At 48.1% G+C, this 20196-nt stretch overlaps 1 protein-coding gene across 1 annotated transcript in view; it reads right to left on the reverse strand.

The window, feature by feature from the left end:
- The window catches only part of TSPAN5 (tetraspanin 5), a 173749-nt gene that overhangs the window by 23915 nt on the left and 129638 nt on the right, over positions 1 to 20196 (reverse strand). Inside the window, exon 2 of the mRNA XM_036278308.1 lies at positions 6687 to 6737. Coding sequence (XP_036134201.1) covers positions 6687 to 6737 — 51 coding nt within the window. The remainder of the gene's footprint in view (positions 1 to 6686; positions 6738 to 20196) is intronic.

The raw sequence follows: 20196 nt of genomic DNA on the forward strand, positions 1-20196 counted from the left end.
TTCAGAGAAAAGTCACCCTTCTCTAAAAGTTTAATCCTAGGGATGCAGAGATCACAGAAGTGAAAACGAAACCCCTGGGGGAAGGGTTATTTTTCCTGTTGTAGTCTTTCACAATGTGTGAGGTTTTCTGCAGACTGGCATTCGTTTTGTCACAAACATCTTCTGGGCCCCCGCGGTGTGGGAGGCAAGGCGCTAGGACTGGGCATAAAAGGCGCAGCCGCCAGGCGTCTGCCCTCGAGGGGTTTTCAGGCCAGACAGCCGGGCTGGGCTGCACCCTCTGCCCACGGGCTTGTGGGGTGTGGGTGGGTGGGGGGTGTGGGTGTGAAGGGGCCCACAGGAGGAGCCAGGAACCTGGAACTCACACTGAAAAATAGTGAAGGGCACTCCTGCTCCAAAAAGCGAAGGCCCCTCACCCTCAGGGTCCCTGCAACGGACCAGCGATCTCTCTCTGCCTCTCGCTTCAGCCTGAGAACTGAGTCACAGCACAACGAGCATACGTGTTGGGCAAAGTGGAAAAGGAAAGGGACCTCTAATTTTCCCAAAAATCGAGACCATCGCATACCGATTCTCATTTTCATGCCAGAAATAAATGGGATTTGTTGTTCCTACCACTGTGCCACTATCAAATCACACATCAGTAACCACATGTAATTTTACTTCCTTTTATGCTGTTAGCAGAGTGTCTACTGGGGCCTGACTTCTATAAATGAACCGAACCGGCCACAAAACAGCCAGGGCTTAAAAGGATGCTTTCATCACTCACGTGCTCATTCACTCTTTCGTAAACAATGTGTTCTGAACACCTACTATGTGCCAGTTAATGCTCTAGGTACTGGAGCACAGAAGTAAACAGAAGCCTCTTCCCTCACAGAGCTGACTTGGGGGGGGGGGGCAGCGACGCTCTGTTCACATGTAAGTGGTAAGAGCCATGAGGACACAAGCGGAGAAACACAGGGAAGCGGGGGGAAAGGCCCAGGGTGGGGTGACAGTGGCTACTTCAAATAAGCCAGGAAGGCCGAAGGACAAAGGGACACTGGAGCCGAGATCAGGAAGTAAAGGAAAGGGACCATGTGGACCTCTGCATGGCCCTGCGTGGTGAGTTATAAATGAGATCTTGGAGGAACAGCAAGGTGCTGTGTGGGGACTAGAGTGTAGCCGGGGAGGGTACCGCGTGGGAAATAAGGTCCCAGACATAATAGGCACCATGTCCTGCTTTGGGTGAGATGATAAGTTTATTGGAGAGTTTGGAGCAGAGAAGTGACAGAATCTGCCTTACATTCTTAAAGGATCACTCCGGCTCCTGTGTGGGGATGGGGATGGGGATGGGGATGGGCATGGGGTGGGGTGGGGGTGGGGCGCAAGAGCAATGCAGGTGAGATGTGGTGAAACAGGAGAGAGGATGAGAAGAAGTCAGGTTCTCAATCTACGTCCAGAGCAGAGCTGGCGGAATTTGCTGACAGACTGAAAGCGGTTTAACAGAAGAGAAAGAAGGTGTCAAGACACCTGAGCAAGTGGAAGAACAGAGTTGCTGTTTCCTACAACTGGGAAGGGCAGGTCGGGGGCGGGGAGTGTTATTTTGGATTGCTACCTTTTAGAAGCCCATTGGGCCTTTAAGTGGAGACGGTGGATAGGCCACTGGCTACACAAGTCCAGAGTTCAGATGAAGTCTGGACCACAGATCTAAACTCGGAAGTCATCAGCGTTAGGCGGCATTTAAAGCCCCAGCCTGGGTGAGACCTAGAGCATGAGCACAGACACAGAGGAGGTCCCAGGACTGAGGCTGGGGCCTGCAAAGTTTAGAGGCCAGAGAGGTGAGCTGGAATTAGCAAAGCAGTGTGAGAAGTCACGGCGTGAGGCAGCAAAGCCAGGAGCGCGGGCTATCTTGGAAGCCACGTGAGGAAAGTGTTTTGAGAAGGGAGGAATGATAAACCACGTCTTAGTCCTTGCTTTACTGATAAGAGTTTCCAAGTTACCTGGATGAGAAAGTGTGCTCCAAAGCCCAGATGGAGTCAATAAGAAAGTGGCAGGTTCCACTAAGTCCCTAGGCTGGTTAATCAGATATAAAGTGAAGGCTACAGTCTATCTATAAAGACAAGATGCAGAAATACAACCTGATGTAATGACAAGTAGATGGATTAGAAACTGCTCGACTGATGACACCCAAGGGCACACATAAGCGAATGAGTGTCAACCCCAAAGGAGATTTCTAGTGACATGTCACTGGCCTCTGTCCTTGGTCTGTTCAGCACAGCAGTGGCTGTGATCAATGATAACTAAACTTGACTGCAATCAGAATCATCTAAGAGGCTTGTGAACACAGAGCATCCCAGTGTGCGCCCAGACCTACGGAATCAGGATTTCCCCAGAGAGCACTGGGGCGAGGAGCCAATGGAAGGCCTGAGCAGAAGGAGGAATTGAGGTAGCAGGTTGATCAAAACGTACAGCTGAAACCAAGCTGAGTGCAATGGGGAATGTGCTCTTGACTCTGGGTAGGGTTAACCTAGCTGGATCTAAGACCAACTTGAACCCCCAGTGACCAACAGTGTGCCCTCAACCTGCACTAACAGCAGATGAGGGGAGAAGGGACATAACCCAGCCATACCCTCTCTGTCCCCTAAAGCACCTTCTCAATGGACACACGAGACAGAGGTCAGTGGAGTACGAACAAGATGCTGAAGGGACTTCATCCAAAGGGAAGCAGATGTTTAGCCAAGAAACTCAGAAGAATCCAGGACTCCACCCCGCACACCTTGAGGGCTGACATGTAGAAGGACTGATTTAGTGGGATCCGATAGGGTAGATCCACAACAAATGAGTGAAAACTACTAGAATATGATTCTACTTTGGTGCAAGGAAGAGCTTTTCAACAGTAAGAGTAACTCAAAGAGACAGAAGTGGTGAGTACTTTGCTATAGGAATTGTTAAAATTACATACACTTCAAGTGAGCACTTATCATGTTTTATGTGCATATGCATACATTTTACATATATATGTGCACCCTTCCTGGACTGGAAATTCTCTGACAAGTTACACCCCGGGGTCCAGCACGAGCCCTGTCCCATGCTACGTGCTCAGTCACCTTTATTTGAATGAATGAGCTGATTCTGGCTGGATGCCACCAAGCCTGTTGTACAATTGCAAGTCATGATACATAATTGTGAATATTCCTTCTAAAACAGCAGACTCCGTGATTTCTGAAAAACTGCACATAAACCAGTTTCCTCTGGAGACACAGCCATGCTCTGCAGCTTCACAGTGGATTTGGAATTTAGAAATGAATTATTGAATTACTATACATAACAGTCAATAGCAATATCAGCTCCAGGTTTAAAAGTCAGCCTGGTATAAAGTAAGCACAAGGAATAATCACTTTTGCCTCCAATGTTTCTGTAGTCCACATAAAAATGTGTATTAAAACAATCTAGCTGTGACCCAGTTCAGAGACTCGCCCTCTAGGCCTCCTTTCAAGTAACTGTCACTGCATCTCTCCGTCGGGGGGAATTACTGATTCGTGGGCTGGAGCCCTGGGCCCCCAAGTGCATGCTGCCTGCCGCCCCCCAGCGTCATCCTGTCAGAGGCAGGGTCCAGCTTAGAAGTTAGCCCAAAGGGCTTTGACAGAGCAGCCTTTTCCATTACCAAGGTGATCAATGCACATCATATCCTCTGTAAGAGCCCCCAAAACCGATCCTCTAGTCCTGGAACCAGAGCCTGGAACTCTCCTAAAATCTGAGGCAGCTTCCGAAGACGCCCTTCTGCCCCAGTCCCCATGGAGGAGTGGACATGCTCTGATCATGTGTCCAGGGGAGGGAGCATGCCTCCAAGAAGCACTTACTTCATAGCAGGACTGTCTTGAAGGCCATCTCATTTAATCCTCATAATAAGCCTATGAGGTGATGTGAGTATCCCCACAGCACGAATGAGGAGTTAACACAGTTGCCCAAAGTCACACAGACGTAAATAGAGAAGCCAGTATTTGAACTCAGGTCTGTTCAGCCCCAAAGCTGTGCTATTTTTCCACACAGCCAGCAGAACGATCTCAAAACAAAGCCAGTTCAGGACACACCCTTGTCAAAATGCCCTGGTGACTTCCTTGCACCGGGACCCTGCCTGCTCCGGCTTCTGCCTGCCTCTCCTGCCACATCCCCTATTCTTCCCGCCCTTGTTCCCCCCCTTCCAGCCCTACTGGCCTTCCTTCTGTTCCTGGGCATCGCCAAGTCTCTGACTCAGGCCACCACCCTTGCTATTCTCTCTGCCCAGAACGCTGTCCCCCAGGACCTCTGCAGGTCCCCTAGCTCATCTAGGTCTCTGCTCCAAAGCCGCCTCCCCAGGAGGCCATTCCCAACTACTCTGTCAACAAGAGACCTCTTCTGGGCTCCACTCCAATTAGCCCTCACCCGACACCTCACATTTCTCAGCAGCACTTACTGATGCCTGAGCACATATACTTGGCTAGTTAACTGCTTATGGTCAGTGCCCCCACGAGAATGCAAGCCCATGGGGACAGGGACTCTGTGTCACTCACTGCTCCATTCCCGAGTCCAGGGCCTACGTTGGCCGGTGCACACCGAACTGGGTTGTTGTATGTCCTCTACCCCCTGGCACCCCCATCTGGTCCCAGCACAGAGGTCTGCTGCACCGTAGCCGGGTGACCTTGGCCAAGTAGCCAGCTCTCCAGAGAAACTTCCCATTTACTGATAGTGGCCCAGACAAAGAAGGGACTGATACTTCACCCCTCCCTAAAGACTGCAGCACCCTTTGCTCTGATATTTACTAGTTTTAGAACTTTGTGATTTTTATCAGAGGAGACATTTGGTGCAACCGATGAAACAAAAAGATAATTATGTTTCACAAAGAGAGAAGAAAACCTTCCAAACAACCAATTGTCTGTTTATTGTTAGAAGAGACAATTAGTTCATTTAATGCCTTCCAGCATCTTTTCAAAGCAGATGGAAATGGACTCTTGTTACAGGAGAGTTATGAAAAGCTGTGCGATCAGGCCTGATCCAACCAGGGGGTTCTGAAAGCGCACATCTCCATGCTTCTCGGGGGATTGCGGCAGCCGCCAGTCACAATCCAAGAGAAGACCAGCGTTCAACGTGAAAGTTTCTAGAGAGAAAATTATCTGTTTGGGGAACTTAATTTGTCTCCCTTCATATATAATCGCCACCCCGCTTCATAATGTTGCTGGAAGGTGATTCATTTTCCGCCAAACATTTTACACTCTGCAGAAGTATTTTTGTGAATAAACAGAGGGCCTTTCATTTCAAAACTGAGGATCTACTTTGAGATTTACTTGGTGCAGTCTATCTGAACATGGTTTGAGTTGTGGAAATTCCTACCGGCATCTGAGGGGCTTTTGTTTACTGGACTTTCTCAGTTTTTCTCTCCCTTCCTAACACACACAACACTTCAAAGACACCCCTGGCTTCAGGCCCTGGTTGAGCTCAAAGGGTGAAATACCAAAGAGATAAGAGAACAATCTTCTGGGAACATTTAAGCTAACTTCTTCGTTTACAACTTTTGCCCAATCCATCCACTCCCTCCTTCTTACAAGGTGGGAGAGGATCAAGTTCTCCTGTGAAGCCAAATGCCAGGGCAGATAAAATGCTGCCAACATTTTCATTTCCAAAGAAGGGAGAAGAAAACGGTCCTATTCATGTCTGAATTTCGGTGCCTGGCCGCAGTAGGGAAAGTTACAAGAAAAAATGGAAAGGTGCGGATGGAAAGAGGGTGGAGAGACGGGGCGGGGCCAGGAGAGGGCTGCTTAGGGCACACCCTGCCAGGACCCGACCCTCCGCAGCCTGGAACACCTGCTCTGTTTCAGGATTTCTCCTTTGACTACACTGTGTTCGATCACACATTTTGAAGATTCCTAAATGCTTTCAATCAGCAAACAAGTATTCACATTCTTCAGCATTAATACGTTTATCTAATATTCAAACACAAATTATATCCAGCTTCCTTCACAGGACATGCTAGCAGCCTATCACATAACGCTCACACTAAAGAGGAAAAAAAAAAATCATCTTTACAGAGTAAGCAAGCTTCCAAAAGGTTAAGAGAAAGAAGGCTGCAGGTGGTTTAGTGATATTTATGAGCATTATTGAAATTCTTTGCAAGAATGAGGAAATGTTCCATGGGATCACATATCTCTGGCTGATAAAATTCCAGCGCACAGCATCTGTTGTACACATGTGTTGTTACGTCTGTAATCATTTTGATACAGTGATCAGTTTAGGCTCCATTCCTAGAGTCTTTGAAATGTGCCATTATCTTGCAAAAACACTTTCCTTAAAGAACCATGTTTGTTTGTTTTATGGAATGTATTAGGGGGTCACGTTAGTTAATAAAATTATATAGGTTTCAGGTGTACAATTCTACAATACATCATCTGTATGTTGTATTGTGTGTTCACCACCCCAAGTCAAGTCTCCTTCCATCACCATTTACCCCCTTTACCCTCTTCCACGCCCCCCTTTCCCTCTGGCCATCACCATGCTGCTGTCTGTGTCTGTGAGTTGTTGTATTTTTCTTGATCTCTTCACCTTCTCACCCAGCCCTCCCACCACCACCACCACCACGCTTGTTTATTCTCTGTGGTTTTAAAGAGGAAGAGGAGAGACCATATAGTATAATGTGTACCTCTAACAACCCACATGTGTGCATTTTCACGCACTCAACTTACTTTTTCATTCCACGCCCACAGTCCAATTCCAAGAAATGCTATTCCCAAAAACTGAAAGAGAGAGAGAAAGCAGTGTAAATATAAGAGTAACAACATGTTTGGACCAATATAAATGAGAAAGTCTTCAATCAATTCTTTTGCCACTTTACCTGGCAGAGAGCAGTTTTCTCTAAAATCTGAGTGACAATCCTTAACAAAAACAAACAAACAGCCCTGGCCGGTTTGGTTCAGCGGTTAGAGCGTCGGCCTGCGGTCCAGAGAGACCCGGGTTCGGTTCCCGCTAAGGGCGCGTACCTCGGTTGCAGTTTGTCCCCGGCCCTGGTTGGTTGTGCGGGTGGCAGCTACTCGATGTGTCCCTTTCACATCGATGTTTCTCTCTCTCTCTGTTCCTCTCTCTCCCTCCCACTCTATCTGAACAAAAAATGAAAAAATGTCCTCGGGTGAGGATAAAAACAAACAAACAAACAAACAAACAAACAAACAAACCAGAATCCCCTTGATCAAAGTTATAACAGCATTAAAAAGGGTTGGGTAAACAAAAAAATGTGGGTGTATATATGCATTGAAATATTATTCAGCTTTAAAAAGGAGAAAATCCTGCCATTTGTGACAACATGGATAACCCTGAAGGACATTCTGGTAAATGAAATAAGCCAGGCAGAGAACACAAATACCACATGGTATCATCTGTGGATCTAAAAATGAGTAAGTGAGACTCAGAAACGAAGAGTAAAGTGGTTTCCAGGGGTGGAGAAATAGGGACAGGTTGGTAAAAGGGTACAGACTTTCTGTTAAAAGATGAATATAATCCGAGAATCGACTGTATGACGTGGTGAGTCCAGTTGATAACAACGTATTGTAAAAATGAAATTTGCTGACAGAGTAGAACTTAACGCTTCTTACCCAAAAAAAAGGTAACCATGTGAGGTGATGGATGTATTAACTTAATGAGAGGAATCGTATTACAATGTGTATGTGTATCATATTATCATGTTGTAGTCTTTGAATATCTAACAACTTTATTAGTCAATTATATCGCAGTAATGCTGAAAAAAACCAAAAAATTTTAAATAAAAAAAAAGGTTTGGGGACATGTAGGTGCTTAGAAGTCCTTTAGATTATGGATAGTAAGTGGGTAGAATCTCAAATAAAATCAATAATCAATACGTTTAATGCTGCCTCCTAGGGTAGAAGGGGGATAGCACCTGCCCCCACGAATCCAAGTGAGTGAGGACTAGAAAGGGGAAGCCAGGGCCCACACTGCGAACAGAGGCAGGTTCTCTCCTCCCCATCAAGCCCCTGGAAACTGGCCAGGTCAGGGAGGGCACGCAGAACCCCGCTGCCCCTCCACAGGCTCGGTCCACTCCTCCCAAAGGTGCTGTGACTCTTACCAAGTCCACCTTGACCCAAAGAAAATTCCTGCACTCTTCTGTTTTCAGAAACGTAAATTACATGCAGTTGAGAGGACTTCGCGACTCGGCCTGGTCAGCTCAGTGCCGTAACTTCACGTGAGACAGAGCACACCAGTGACGTGTCGGAGCTAAAGGACAGCCAGAGGCAGAGGTGCCCGCATGCTCACAAGGGATCTCCCTGGCTGTCCAGCAGCGGTGGTGAGTGTGGGGCAGGGTGGCGGGAGGAAGCCATGGGGAACCAGGGGACTTTCCACTTAATCTTATTATTCTTGTTTAATCCTCACCCGATATGTTGTGTTGGTTTTTTTTTTTTTCAAGTTGATTTTTAAAGAGAGAGGAAGAGGGACACACAGAGAGAGAAACATCAATGTGAAAGAGAAACATTGGTTGGTTACCTCCTATATGCACCCTGGGGATTGAACCCGAAGCCTGGGTATGTGCCCTACCGGGAATCGAACCCGCCACCTTTTGGTGCATGGGGCGACACTCCAAACAACTAAGCCACCTGGCCGGAACAGGACTTTCCATTTTAATTAGTCCTCATTGTATCCTCTCTGTTCTAAGATACTACTCCCCCCATACTTTAACATCTCTGAAATTGGGATGTGTCTTAAAATCGATGGTACCTTGTTTATTTTTCTTGATTGTACCAAAAGTAACAGTGTGCCTTAGAATCGGGGTCACAGGTTTGGTGACACACCACCGTACAGCAGTCCACCCACCGAGAGCTCAGCGAGCAGAACCGGAACCGGGTGGACTGGCCCAGGAGAGACTCCCTCACCGGCGCGAGCAACCCGGAGTCCCCCTTCGGATGGCAGTCGCGCCATTTATTTTACTAACATCTTGGTTAATTAACGCCAGGAACGCTGTCCACAGAGAGGGGCCACGACAGCGAGGGTGGCCATTCTTCCCAGTGTCGGGAAATCTGAGACGCTCCACCTGGCGCGGGCTCACATCCCGCAGGGAGGGACCGTGGCAGGCGAGGCTGACCAATGCGAAGGGCGGGCAAGGGCGGGCGGAGGGGCGGGACTGCACCCCACCCCAGCTGACCGCCCCGAGAGCGTGGTGCTGTGTTTGAGAGGAGACTGGTCCCAGTCTGCCCACGATGACCCGACAGGGCAGGACGGCTGTGCGATCCATTCTGCGCTCCTACGCAGAAGAGCTTCCGCGTGTCCCTGGTCTGGCAAAAACTGAAGACCCCTTTCCTACTTTTGCTCTTAGATGTTAGGAAAGCGTTTAGAAAGATTTCTTGTTTTCAACATCCCAACAGAAAAACGATGGCTCCTCGACTGCCCTGGTCAGAGGGCTACTTCACTTCACTTTTCTTTTTTTTTTATCCTCACCCGAGGACATTTTTCAATTTTTTGTTCAGATAGAGTGGGAGGGAGAGAGAGGAAGAGAGAGAGAGAAAAACATCGACAGGAAAGGAACACATCGAGTGGCTGCCACCCGCACGACCAACCAGGGCCAGGGACAAACTGCAACCGAGGTACATGCCCTTAGCGGGAACTGAACCCGGGTCTCTCTGGACCGCAGGCCGATGCTCTAACGCTGAGCCAAACCGGCCAGGGCCACTTCACATTTCTGACCCAAAACAACAAAGGTACCAGTCCCCCCAAAGGTACTTGGGACTCTGTAGTACAGATATAAAGTACTTCAGCATGTTTCTCTCTCTCTCTCTCTCTCATATTCATAGGTGCTAGGCACCAGAGGGTGACAGGTGTACCCACAGGATCCTGTAAGACCTAGAAATCACTGAGCGCTTCACATCACACCTGTGACGTCAGACTCACCCCAGTGAGACACTGGACTTTCTAATGCTAAAGTTCTTCATGGACAGATGTGCACATCTCCCTGATGCAGCATGTAATCCCAGTGTCACCACAAGAGGGGGGACATGTCACCTCTGAGGGCCCTGCCGAATCGCTAACACTTAAACCTTCCTCTAAGACTCTCCAACCACCGTGCTTTGTAGGTGGGGTCTCTCTTAAGCATCACAAGTTTACTTTTAAATACAGGCACCATTTAAGGAAGAGAAAATTGAGGCTCACAGAGGCACACAGTTTCTGAGCGGAAAAGCAGAGGTCTGAACCCAGGGAAGTGGAACATCAAAGTCCACGTTCTTAGCAGCCTTGATAAGTTCCCATTTCCCCCACAGAACAGAGAGTTGAGGCATTCTGGTTAGACTCGCTGGAATAAGAACAGGACACCACATATTTCATGTCCAGGAAGCAAAGGGAGGTAAGTGGTGGTAGAAAGCAACAAAAACCCTGCCTTCCCCTAAGAACAGGCTGGAGCCCAGAAATGCCCCATGCTGGGGCCAGCAATGAAGGGAAGCAGAAAACAGAGAAATTCCACGGTGGGTCCACTTCTCCTCTTTGTATCAAGCTCTCTCTCTTCCTGCCTCTTTGAAAACCCCTTTCCTTTCACCAACCATATACATGGATTGCAAAGCAATAGTTTCCCACAAAAAAGAGGGAAAACTCAGGATTTAAAGAAGACTCGTAGACCAGTACTTTATAATCTTGCTCCAATATTTTCTGCTTTACTTGTGACTTTCCAAACAAGGATTTAAGAACTTAGAGAAAGAACACTGGATGTAAAGTCAAGGAACGCACTCAATACCTAAGTGAGCGAGGGGTGCAGGGCCGGGGCCCCAACACGCACATACCTTCGGTGCTACATCACTAGCAAATGTTCTCCCCATTATTCTCAGCCCATATGTTTTGTTTTAGAATCAAGTTGTTCCAGCTCCAAATAATTAAACAGAGAACAGCCAAAAAAACAGGGGCAGACCTGCGGCGCTTGAGACACACTGAGTTTCCCCCTTCCCACCTCTCCAAGGAAAGAGGACACAGACCACCAAACTGACCTCGTCAGGAAACCAGGAGGACAGCGTACAGGGAACAGCTGAGAACACTTACAGGCAACTCTTTATTCCTTCGGAACAGAAAAGCAGATCTGACGCGTCTTCCCACACGGCAATGTATGCAAACGCGCAGCACAAACGTTTGTCCACCCAATTTTTGATGTTTAAAAATGAAAAACAATAACTTTGCCAACATTTGTTGAGTGCAAGTAGGAACGAGGTGCTGTGTTTTTTGGGAAGTAGCTAAAACAGCGCTGCCTCATGCAGAAGCCACTAGCTACGAACCTCTGGGGAGTGGCTCTCCGAACCGAGGCGTGCTCCTGGATGTAAAACACACACTGGACTTTCAAGACTTAACATGCATAAAAAGAATATCTCATTCATATCTCATTAATCGTTGTTTTATGACTGATTACATATTGAAATGATAATGCTTTAGATATATTGCATTACATAAAATATATTATTAAAATTAATTTCACTTTTTTTAAATATAGTGACTGCAACATTTAAATTATGTATGTGGTTTGCAGTATATTACTATTGAACAGTGCTGGTCTAAAGTATTCCACAATCCCATGCAGTAAGACTGATATTATCACCAATTTATAGATGAAGAAGCTGAGACTCAGAAGCCTTAGGTACTTCTCCCCAAATCACAGTGCCTGAGCTGGGATGCTCAGGAAATCTGACTCCTCAGCCCACGCTCAGAACTACTGTAGTACTGTCCTAATGTGTATAAAATGTCTGTCCAGCCAAATAAGGGATGGGGATTATACTGAAACTCTTGTCCTAAGACTTAAAATTGCTTCTTTAATTTCTAGGTGTTCAAGGCGAAGGCATGTTCCCCACCGGGAGTGAGAAGGGTGCTGGGTGGAAACGAAGCGCGTGCTGCGGGGAGCCCTCTCGGCGGGGCAGGACGGGGCTGGTAGAGCTGGAGCCCCAGCTCTGGAAAAGCTGGAGAGGACAACGGCCTGAAGATGGTGAGGGGGTGACGGGGCATCCATGCCAGAAGGGGTGCATCTGCCCCCTTTTCTCTGAGGAACATTAGATCTCTTCCTCCATGTGCTGTTTTAGTCTTTGCTGAGCCTCCAACATCTTGAAAATGAGCCAGTGCTCTGTTCGAACTGGTACAAAAATGGACATTTTCAAGAAGCCATGCATCCATCCCCCAAAAATATTCTTGAGCTCCTACTTTGCTACACACTACTTTTCTCTTGTGATACACGAGATAAGAAAACAGATACAGTCTCTGCCCCCCTGTGAGCCTGCAGTCCATTCAGAGATAGATTTTAATCAAATTATCAAAGCATGAGACAAAATTGTCCTTGATGGTGCTATAAACGAAAAGAAAGCAAGGTTAATACAAACTATAAGAGGGGGATTTGACCCAAAGAGCATTATAGGAAGGCTTCTCTGAGTGAGGGATGTAGAAACTAGGGTCTGAAGGATGAGAAGACATTAACTGGCCAAAAAAAAAGGAAGAGTGTTTCAGATAGAGGGGAGAGAATGTGCAAAGGCCCTGTGGTAAGAGTAGCAGAGGACGAAAACAGAAGGTAGGGGAAATTTGCAATTAGAGACAAAAGCATGATCAGCTCATGAAGGGCCTTGTAATCCACATTAAGGAATCCAGGCATTACCCTAAGACTGATAGACAGCCATTTAAGGGCCATCTGTGTGTAGTGAGCTGCGGAGGAGTGAGGAGGCAGGTCATTATCAGATTTGGGCTTTGGAAAAATGATGATCTGGGCTGCAAAAAAGATTAGACACACTGGGACAAAAAGGAGACAGCTTTGGCCAAGCAGACAAGATGGGATTGTATCCTGGACTGAAATGTGGTGGAGAAATAAATGGCACTGAGACTATTTAGAAGTAAGTCTGACATTTTCATGATGACTGGATATGGTGAGGAGATCAAGGCTGCAGGAGAGAGAGGTGTTAAGGATAATGCTGTGATTACAGCATCTTCTACACGGATAGCCCTTCAAAATCCATCGTATGTCCTCTTGGACAGAAATCACTCTCAGGTGCTAAGTTTATAATTAGCTTGAGATCCAGTGGCATTTCTGAAGGGCAGTTTTCTTTTATGGGTATTTTGGCTGCTATCTTAATTCTCTTTGAAGCAAATTTCAGCTTGCATACTTTATTTATTTAGTTAGTTAGTTAGTTAGTTATCATCCTCACCCGAGGATATATATATATATATATATATATATATATATATATATATATTGCATTTATCTTCAGATAGAGCAGGAGAGAGAGAGAGAGGGAGGGGGAGAGAGAGAAAGAGAAACATCAATGTGAGAGAGACACATCGAGTGGTTGCGGTCCACACGACCCCAACTGGGGCCAGAGACAAACTACAACCAAGGTATGTGCCTTCATGGGAACTGAACCCGGGTCTCTCTGGTCTGCAGGCCAACGCTCTAACAGCTGAGACAAACCAACCAGGGCAAAATCTTGCATACTTAAAAAAAAAATTATTTAAAATATATAGGTCTATCATCACCCATAGCTTTTATTCATAAAAGAAAGCAGTTATGACCCTGACCAGTGTAGCTCAGTTGGTTGAGTATAGTCCCATGCACTGAAGGGTCGTGGGTTTAATTCCCAGTCAGGGCACATGCCAGGGTTGGGGTTTGACCCCTGGCTGGGGCCCGTACAGGAGGCAACGGATCGATGTTTCTCTCTCACATCAATGTTTCACTCTCTCTTAAAACAAAAACAAAAAAAAACCCAAAAGGGAAGCATTTATGTATAGATTTACATTAAAATTCACAGGCAACTCTTAAATACTTAAAAAAAAACCACACACAATTCTGTCCATGGCATCTGCCCAGAATCCCATGAACAGACTCAATAATAATGCAGCAAGGTAAACACAATGGAGGAAAACAAAAATCAGGTCAATCTTCTCACCTCAATTGGAGCCTCAAAAATATTATCTTAAATAACAATGGACGGAATTGTCATTCTTTCACTCTGGTGTGTGTTTTTTTAAATTTAAGCTCTGCCTGAATAAACAGGAGAGAACACTGAAAACATTTGGCACAGAAGAGAGGAAAGAGCGAGTGCCCTTAGGCAAGACGTATTTTTCTGAAACTGCAACACGTGTATTTTCATCAGACATTTTCTGATGTTTCGTGTGAACGACACTCCGCGCTGGCAGGGCGGACGAGGCGGGGCAGCCCACCCCAGCGCGTGGTCTCGACAGAGCAGGGGCTGATTTCAGGACTGAAAAGCCTCTGGGCAGAATTCTTGCCATGTCTGAGGAGAAAACATGGGCTGGTGGAAAATTCAATACATAAAAAGTCAATCCCAATTTTGCCCCTGGGTCCCCGTGTTCTAGTCTGTACATCCAAACTGTCCAGAATCCACATGATAAGATGGTATGGCTGACAAAGCTCCAACATGCAAACAGGGCGTTCCATGTCTGAGCTGGGTCAACCTCCCTCCCATCACCTCGCCCTAACCCCTAACATCTCCTCGTCTCCACCAGGTGGCCTGAACACACCCAGCCCGCTGAACCCGGCTCCGGGGCGGCGTGGGCCTGTGACCTGGGGGAAGACTCCTCACTCAATCAACACAGCTTTACTGATCATCTACTATGAGCCAGGCAGCCCTGGATAAATCAGGAAACAAAGCAGACAAACGTGCCTGTTCTTATGGCTGACGCTCCAGTGGGGGTGTATGGGAAGGCAAAGGCAATAAAAAGAAACATACAGGAGTAGATCACGCCGAATTTTGGATGAGAAACACTGTGGGGAAGGAGAGCAGCAGGACGGGACTGAAATGTGGTGCAAGGTGGAGGGGGCGTTGCAATATTCAAGTAGAACGGACAAAGCAAGTCTCCGTTAAGACAGCTCCGTGTAAGCAAAAGCAGGACGGAGATGAAGGAGCTGACTGGCAGATGTCAGGGATGGTGTTCCAGGCCAAGGAACAGGCTGGCCAGAGGAAGAGGTAGGTATACGGGCACGAGGGAGGAGCCGTCGCCTGAGGGAGGGCCGGCGTGCACAAGGCAGGGGTGACAGGAGCCAGGCTGGGTTGGTCTTTAAAGGCTGGGGTCACAGCTGGGGTTTCTACAGGAAGAAAGAATCACAGGAGAGTTTCCCAACTTCCTGGAGCCTCATGGTCCTCGTTTGTCAAATGCAGATGATAAGGGCATTTAAGGAAATGCACAAAGCAACTGCAGGAGCAATGTGATCACGAGAGGCCTGGGTGAGACTCAGAGAGCCCATCACGTGCCTGGCGTGGCCAGTACTTCATGCATACTAGTCCCCCCACCCCCTTCCTTCCTCAAGGATATCTCAGCCTGCCTCTGCTCCCTGGGTCAGCATGAAACCCTGTTTCAAGAGCTGCCTCCTCCGGTTTGGACCTGTTTCTCTAAACCAGAACACAGCCCCATTCTCCGTGATCACAGCCCTCTCCTGAACTTCTGAGCCACTCTCCACATGTACCCTTATTTGACCTTTGCAAAGGAGGGGTGTGACCTGGGCTCATTCGACAGGAGGTGACGACCTGCCCCCACCCGTCAGTCCTCTCCCCCTCCCCTGACTGCAGCTAGAAGAGTCTCCCGAACAGTGGATACATTTAAAATAAACTATTAAAAGATATTCCAGTATGAATGTCGAGTTCATGTTTAATCTCAAAGCTTTTCTGTTTCAAATTTTAGCTATCTGGTGCAGGAATTCTGGGTATACTGGCCCCAGAATCTAGAAACCTACTTACTAATTTTGAAATCCCACGTTAAAGGAAGTTTCTTCTTATCAGGCCTTCTTGATGCTTCCTCTCTCTCCCTAACACTTTTTGTTTTTATATTACATCTTTCGTAAATAGGTTTGAGTTTCATTATACCCATTTTTAAAATCCTTACCGGAGGATATATTTATTGATTTTAAAGAAAGAGGAAGGGAGAGACAGAGCGGGGGAAAAAGAGAGAGAGAGAGACATTGATGTGAGAGAGAAACATCAATTGGTTGTCTCCTATACGTGGCCCAACTGAGGATTGAACCTGCAACATAGATATGTGCCCTGACTGGTAATCAAACCAGCAATCTTTTTGGTATACGAGACAATGCTCCAACCAACTGACCCTCCTGGTCGGGCAGTATACCCATGTAAAACAAGAATGAAATCCTTTAGGAGCAACATGGGATATGAATTACAACCAATATTGACCGGAGTAACCTCTCAAGTGGCCCTCACCCTTGAGGGGGGTTGGTGGTCCCTGCAGCCACGTTTGGAAGGGGGCCACCTGCACTCGACCCTCTCTGGGCTGATGAGTTAACGAAAGGGGGACTCAGAGCCATTCCATGGAATACTAGGCTGAGACAGGTCTCTCCTCCCCAGGATTTGGGGTTTGGACACAGCAGATATTTGTGTCAGCCTCAGTCTCCCTCGGGCTAGAACAAACGGGCTGCTGAGAACACAGCATGCAGATGTAGAAAGCAGAAGAGAGGCCACAAGTAACTCTCCTCCTGACCACTCTCTGCTCCTTTTCTGCAGAACCCCTGGCCACATGGCCCGATCCTGGGTCCCACACAACACCCCTGGATCCCTGTTATACGTCTCTCCCTGCTCCCATCTCAGCTCAAGCTACTTTAGGGTCATTTTGTTACTTGCAACCAAGAAGTTCCTAAGACATAAACAAGAGACCGGATGAATCTCCTTCATGCTCGGCCCTGTGACAAGCTCACTGGTAACAATAAAGCCAGCGGCACAGGCACCGGCATGATGGTGCTCCGGAGACTAATAATGAGCGAGCAGAGGCTGCCGTCGTTTCCACACAACTGAGAAGCACTAGTGGCTCTGAACTACCTGAGCCGTTGTTACCTGGCACGGAAGGAACACATAATTCAGCCACGCTTCCACCTGAAGGGAAGAGCTGCCCTGCTTGCTTGTGGAATTCCAGAAGAAGGATACAGCTAAAACCCAAGAAATGGTTCCCAAAGCAGGACCACACAGCAGGGCTGGGAAAGGGCAGGGGGAGCAGAGGAGGAGGCTGGGTTCCAAGCTCTGTGGACCCAGGTCCTCGCCTCCTGCCTTCCCGGACACGGTGGAGGGGTGCTCTGCCTTTGAACTTGCCCCACCCCAGATGAAGGCCAGAGCACCCCCCTGAAGACGCGTCTACAATCCAGGAACAACCTTGTTCGGGAATTCCTTTGTTGGAGTTTGGAGCTTTAACACTCTGGCAAGAACTAGTAATCTGAGAGGGGAAGAGAGAATCGGGAGGGCTATGCAGGCAATAAGACCTGGATTCTGCTTGGAAACTACGTCAACAACGCAGGCTCATAGAAGGGAACATGAAGGATTAAGTGATGCATCTTCGGGGGGAAACACGGAGGCTGAAGTCTGCCGTCCACTAATCTCCGAAAAAGCAAAGCTTCCCTTGGCCCAGGCTACTCCACCAGCAGCTCTCTGATGAGGTCGAACCGAGGCTCAGAACAGACCAGAGAGATGCTCGGAAGCCTGGGGAGGACTGAGGGGTAGCTCAAGTGTTTCAAACCACAGGTGAAAGCGAGTTATCTATGGACAAACATCGGCCTGTGCGGCAACCAGCTCCTGCTGTGCGCGCCACGCAGCCAAGCAGTCGGCTCCGCTCTGGGCCACTCTGAAGCTTAACGCTCTCAGGCGCATCCTGTTTTCATGTTGGAATAGCTGAATGTTTCAAAACACACACTCACCTTGGGCAAGCGTTACAGGGTAAAGCAAATAAAAATTAAAATAGGATTCCTCTTTTTTAAAGCACCAGTAGGGTTATATGATTCAAGTAATTTAATAAATATCTCCACTGTCTACTGGGCACAGAGCGAGGAGCCCAGGGCGGGAGGGTGAAAACCAGGGCAATGATCTCTGTTCTTCAAGAGCTAGCTGTGGACGGGCAGTGGGCGAGAAACAAGTAAGTAAAACCACAACTTACCCACAGGGGATGGAGCCTTCCCAGAGACACGTTGCCATAGAAACAGAGAGCTGAGGCTGTGAGATCACTGTGGGTCAGAGGAAGCTTCCTAGGAAGGGACACCTGAACCGCGTTTTAAAGGGGAGGAGAAAGGAAGATCCTTCTGCAGGGGAAACGGCTCGTCCCTCAGGAAACTCCAGTGCTTCTGGGAGCAGGCCAGGCCCCAGGAGCTCCTCAGTGTGGGTCCTGCTCCAGCCGCTGACCCAGGAACCTGAGAATACAAATTCTCAGGCCGCCTCTGGGTGGGGTCCAGCAAGCCCGGTCCCAACAAGCCCTTGAGGGAACTGTGACGCATGGTGGAGTCTGAGAGCCTCTGGGCCAGAGGTTGCCGGGCCTTGTCACAGCTCGCTCAGCGTGTCCTGGGGACCAAGCCACCACCAAGCTACATGAAGCCCACCAAGGATTTTCAGCAAAACAATGACAGGGCCAGACTGCATTTCAGAGCAGTCGTCTCAGTACAGCTTAGAGAACGAACTGAAGGGAGGTGAGTCGGGGGCTGCCACAGTCACCTGGGACCAGGACGCCACCCCAAAAGGCAGTGCAGGAGGGAGGGAGGAGAGAAGACGGAGGAGGAGACTGCGGGATGTGGTGACAGGACGCAGAGACTGTGACCCAATATGTCTGGTTTTGAAACCTAAATATGTGACCTTGGGCCAGTCACTTCATTTCCCTACTTTCTCAGTTTCCAAATCTATAAAATGAGGATATTAATTTCCACAAAGCAAACCCTACGGGACCAGGGAATTTTGTCCGTTTAGTTCATTCTGAATCCTCTAAACTTAGAACAATGTGTACCTCACGGCAGGCCTGAAATAACTATCTATTGAATGGATGAGTGGATTCCTAGTGGGAGCTGAGGAAGAGAGAGGAATCTGGGGAAATTCCCAGGCTTTTAGCTTCAGCAACTTGGTAGGCTATGGTGTCCTTTATGAAGCTGGAAGAATGGACAGGGAAGAAGGTTTTCGGAGAATGACCGATTTGAGAGTTCAGTCTTAGACGTGTTGCTGCGCGGATGCCGGCTGGGCCGCAGGAGAGAGCACCCTGGCTCACACCGCGAGGGCCCGAGGCTGGACATAGGTGTTTCCAGGGTCAGACGTCGGTTAGAAGTCAGGCCCCACCACTTACTAACTGTGTGACCTTGAACAAGTAACTTAACATCTCGGTTCTCTCTTTCGTCCTCTATGAAATGCGGAGAATCTGAATCCGTCTCACAGGGTCACTGGGAAGACTGAAAGCGATAATGCACGGAAGGGGCTTCCAGTGCCTGGCAGGTAGAACATGCTCAAAAAATTACTGTCAGGGTTGCTGTGAAGGCCACGCAAAGAGTCTGTGGAGAAGAGGACCACGGCAGCGCCCCAGAAAACACTCAGACTTCTGGTGAAGTGCGCGGAGAGAACTTGGAGGGGAGACTACAGAGACGTAGCTCACGGGACAGCAGGACACCAGGAAAGACAGGTGTCACCAAAGTCCACAGAGGGGGAGTCCATAACCTGCAATGACACATTAACACAGGGAGAAAAGGGGGCTGAAAGCATGAACACCGCTTGTGTTCAGTTACAATGAAAATAAAAGAGAACAACAAGAAAACATTAAAGAAAGTAACTTCCGCCCTGGCCGGTTTGGCTCAGCAGTTAGAGCGTCGGCCTGCGGTCCACAGAGACCCAGGTTCGGTTCTCGCTAAGGGCATGTACCTTGGCTGCAGTTTGTCCCCGGCCCTGGTTGGGTGTGTGGGTGGCGGCCACTCGATGTGTCCCTTTCACATCGATGTTTCTCTCTCTTCCTCTCTCTCCTTCCCACTCTATCTGAGTAAAAAATGGAAAAATGTCCTCGGGTGAGGATAAAAAAAAAACAAAAAAAAGAAAGTAACTTCCTTCTTTTCAAACTAGTCCCTGACTCTGGGCACCATGGGCAGCAAGGCCAGCAGACAACCCCCCTCGGTGTGGCTGGGCAAGACTCAGCATTAGTTGAGAGGACTGGTAACCACCAAAAAGGAACTTGGGACTGGACCAGGGTCACCTCTACTGTGGCCAGTAATGTCCATTGCCTTGTATAGGAGACAAAAACGGAGACTGAATTATGAAGTGTGTTCCATAGACCAAGAGATTGGGTGCAGGAAACCACAGGTTGGTGCCAACAGGAACATTAACTAGTGGGGTGAATTGGTCACGTCAGTGAAGGACAAGTTAAGTGGAGAATGCCACCACCTGGCCAGCTACACAGGACTTGGTGATCCAACACAAATGAAGGGGGGACATTTTGAAAAGAATA

This window comes from Molossus molossus, unplaced genomic scaffold, assembly GCF_014108415.1.
Source record: "Molossus molossus isolate mMolMol1 unplaced genomic scaffold, mMolMol1.p scaffold_m16_p_1, whole genome shotgun sequence".
NCBI classification, from domain to species: Eukaryota; Metazoa; Chordata; class Mammalia; order Chiroptera; family Molossidae; genus Molossus; species Molossus molossus.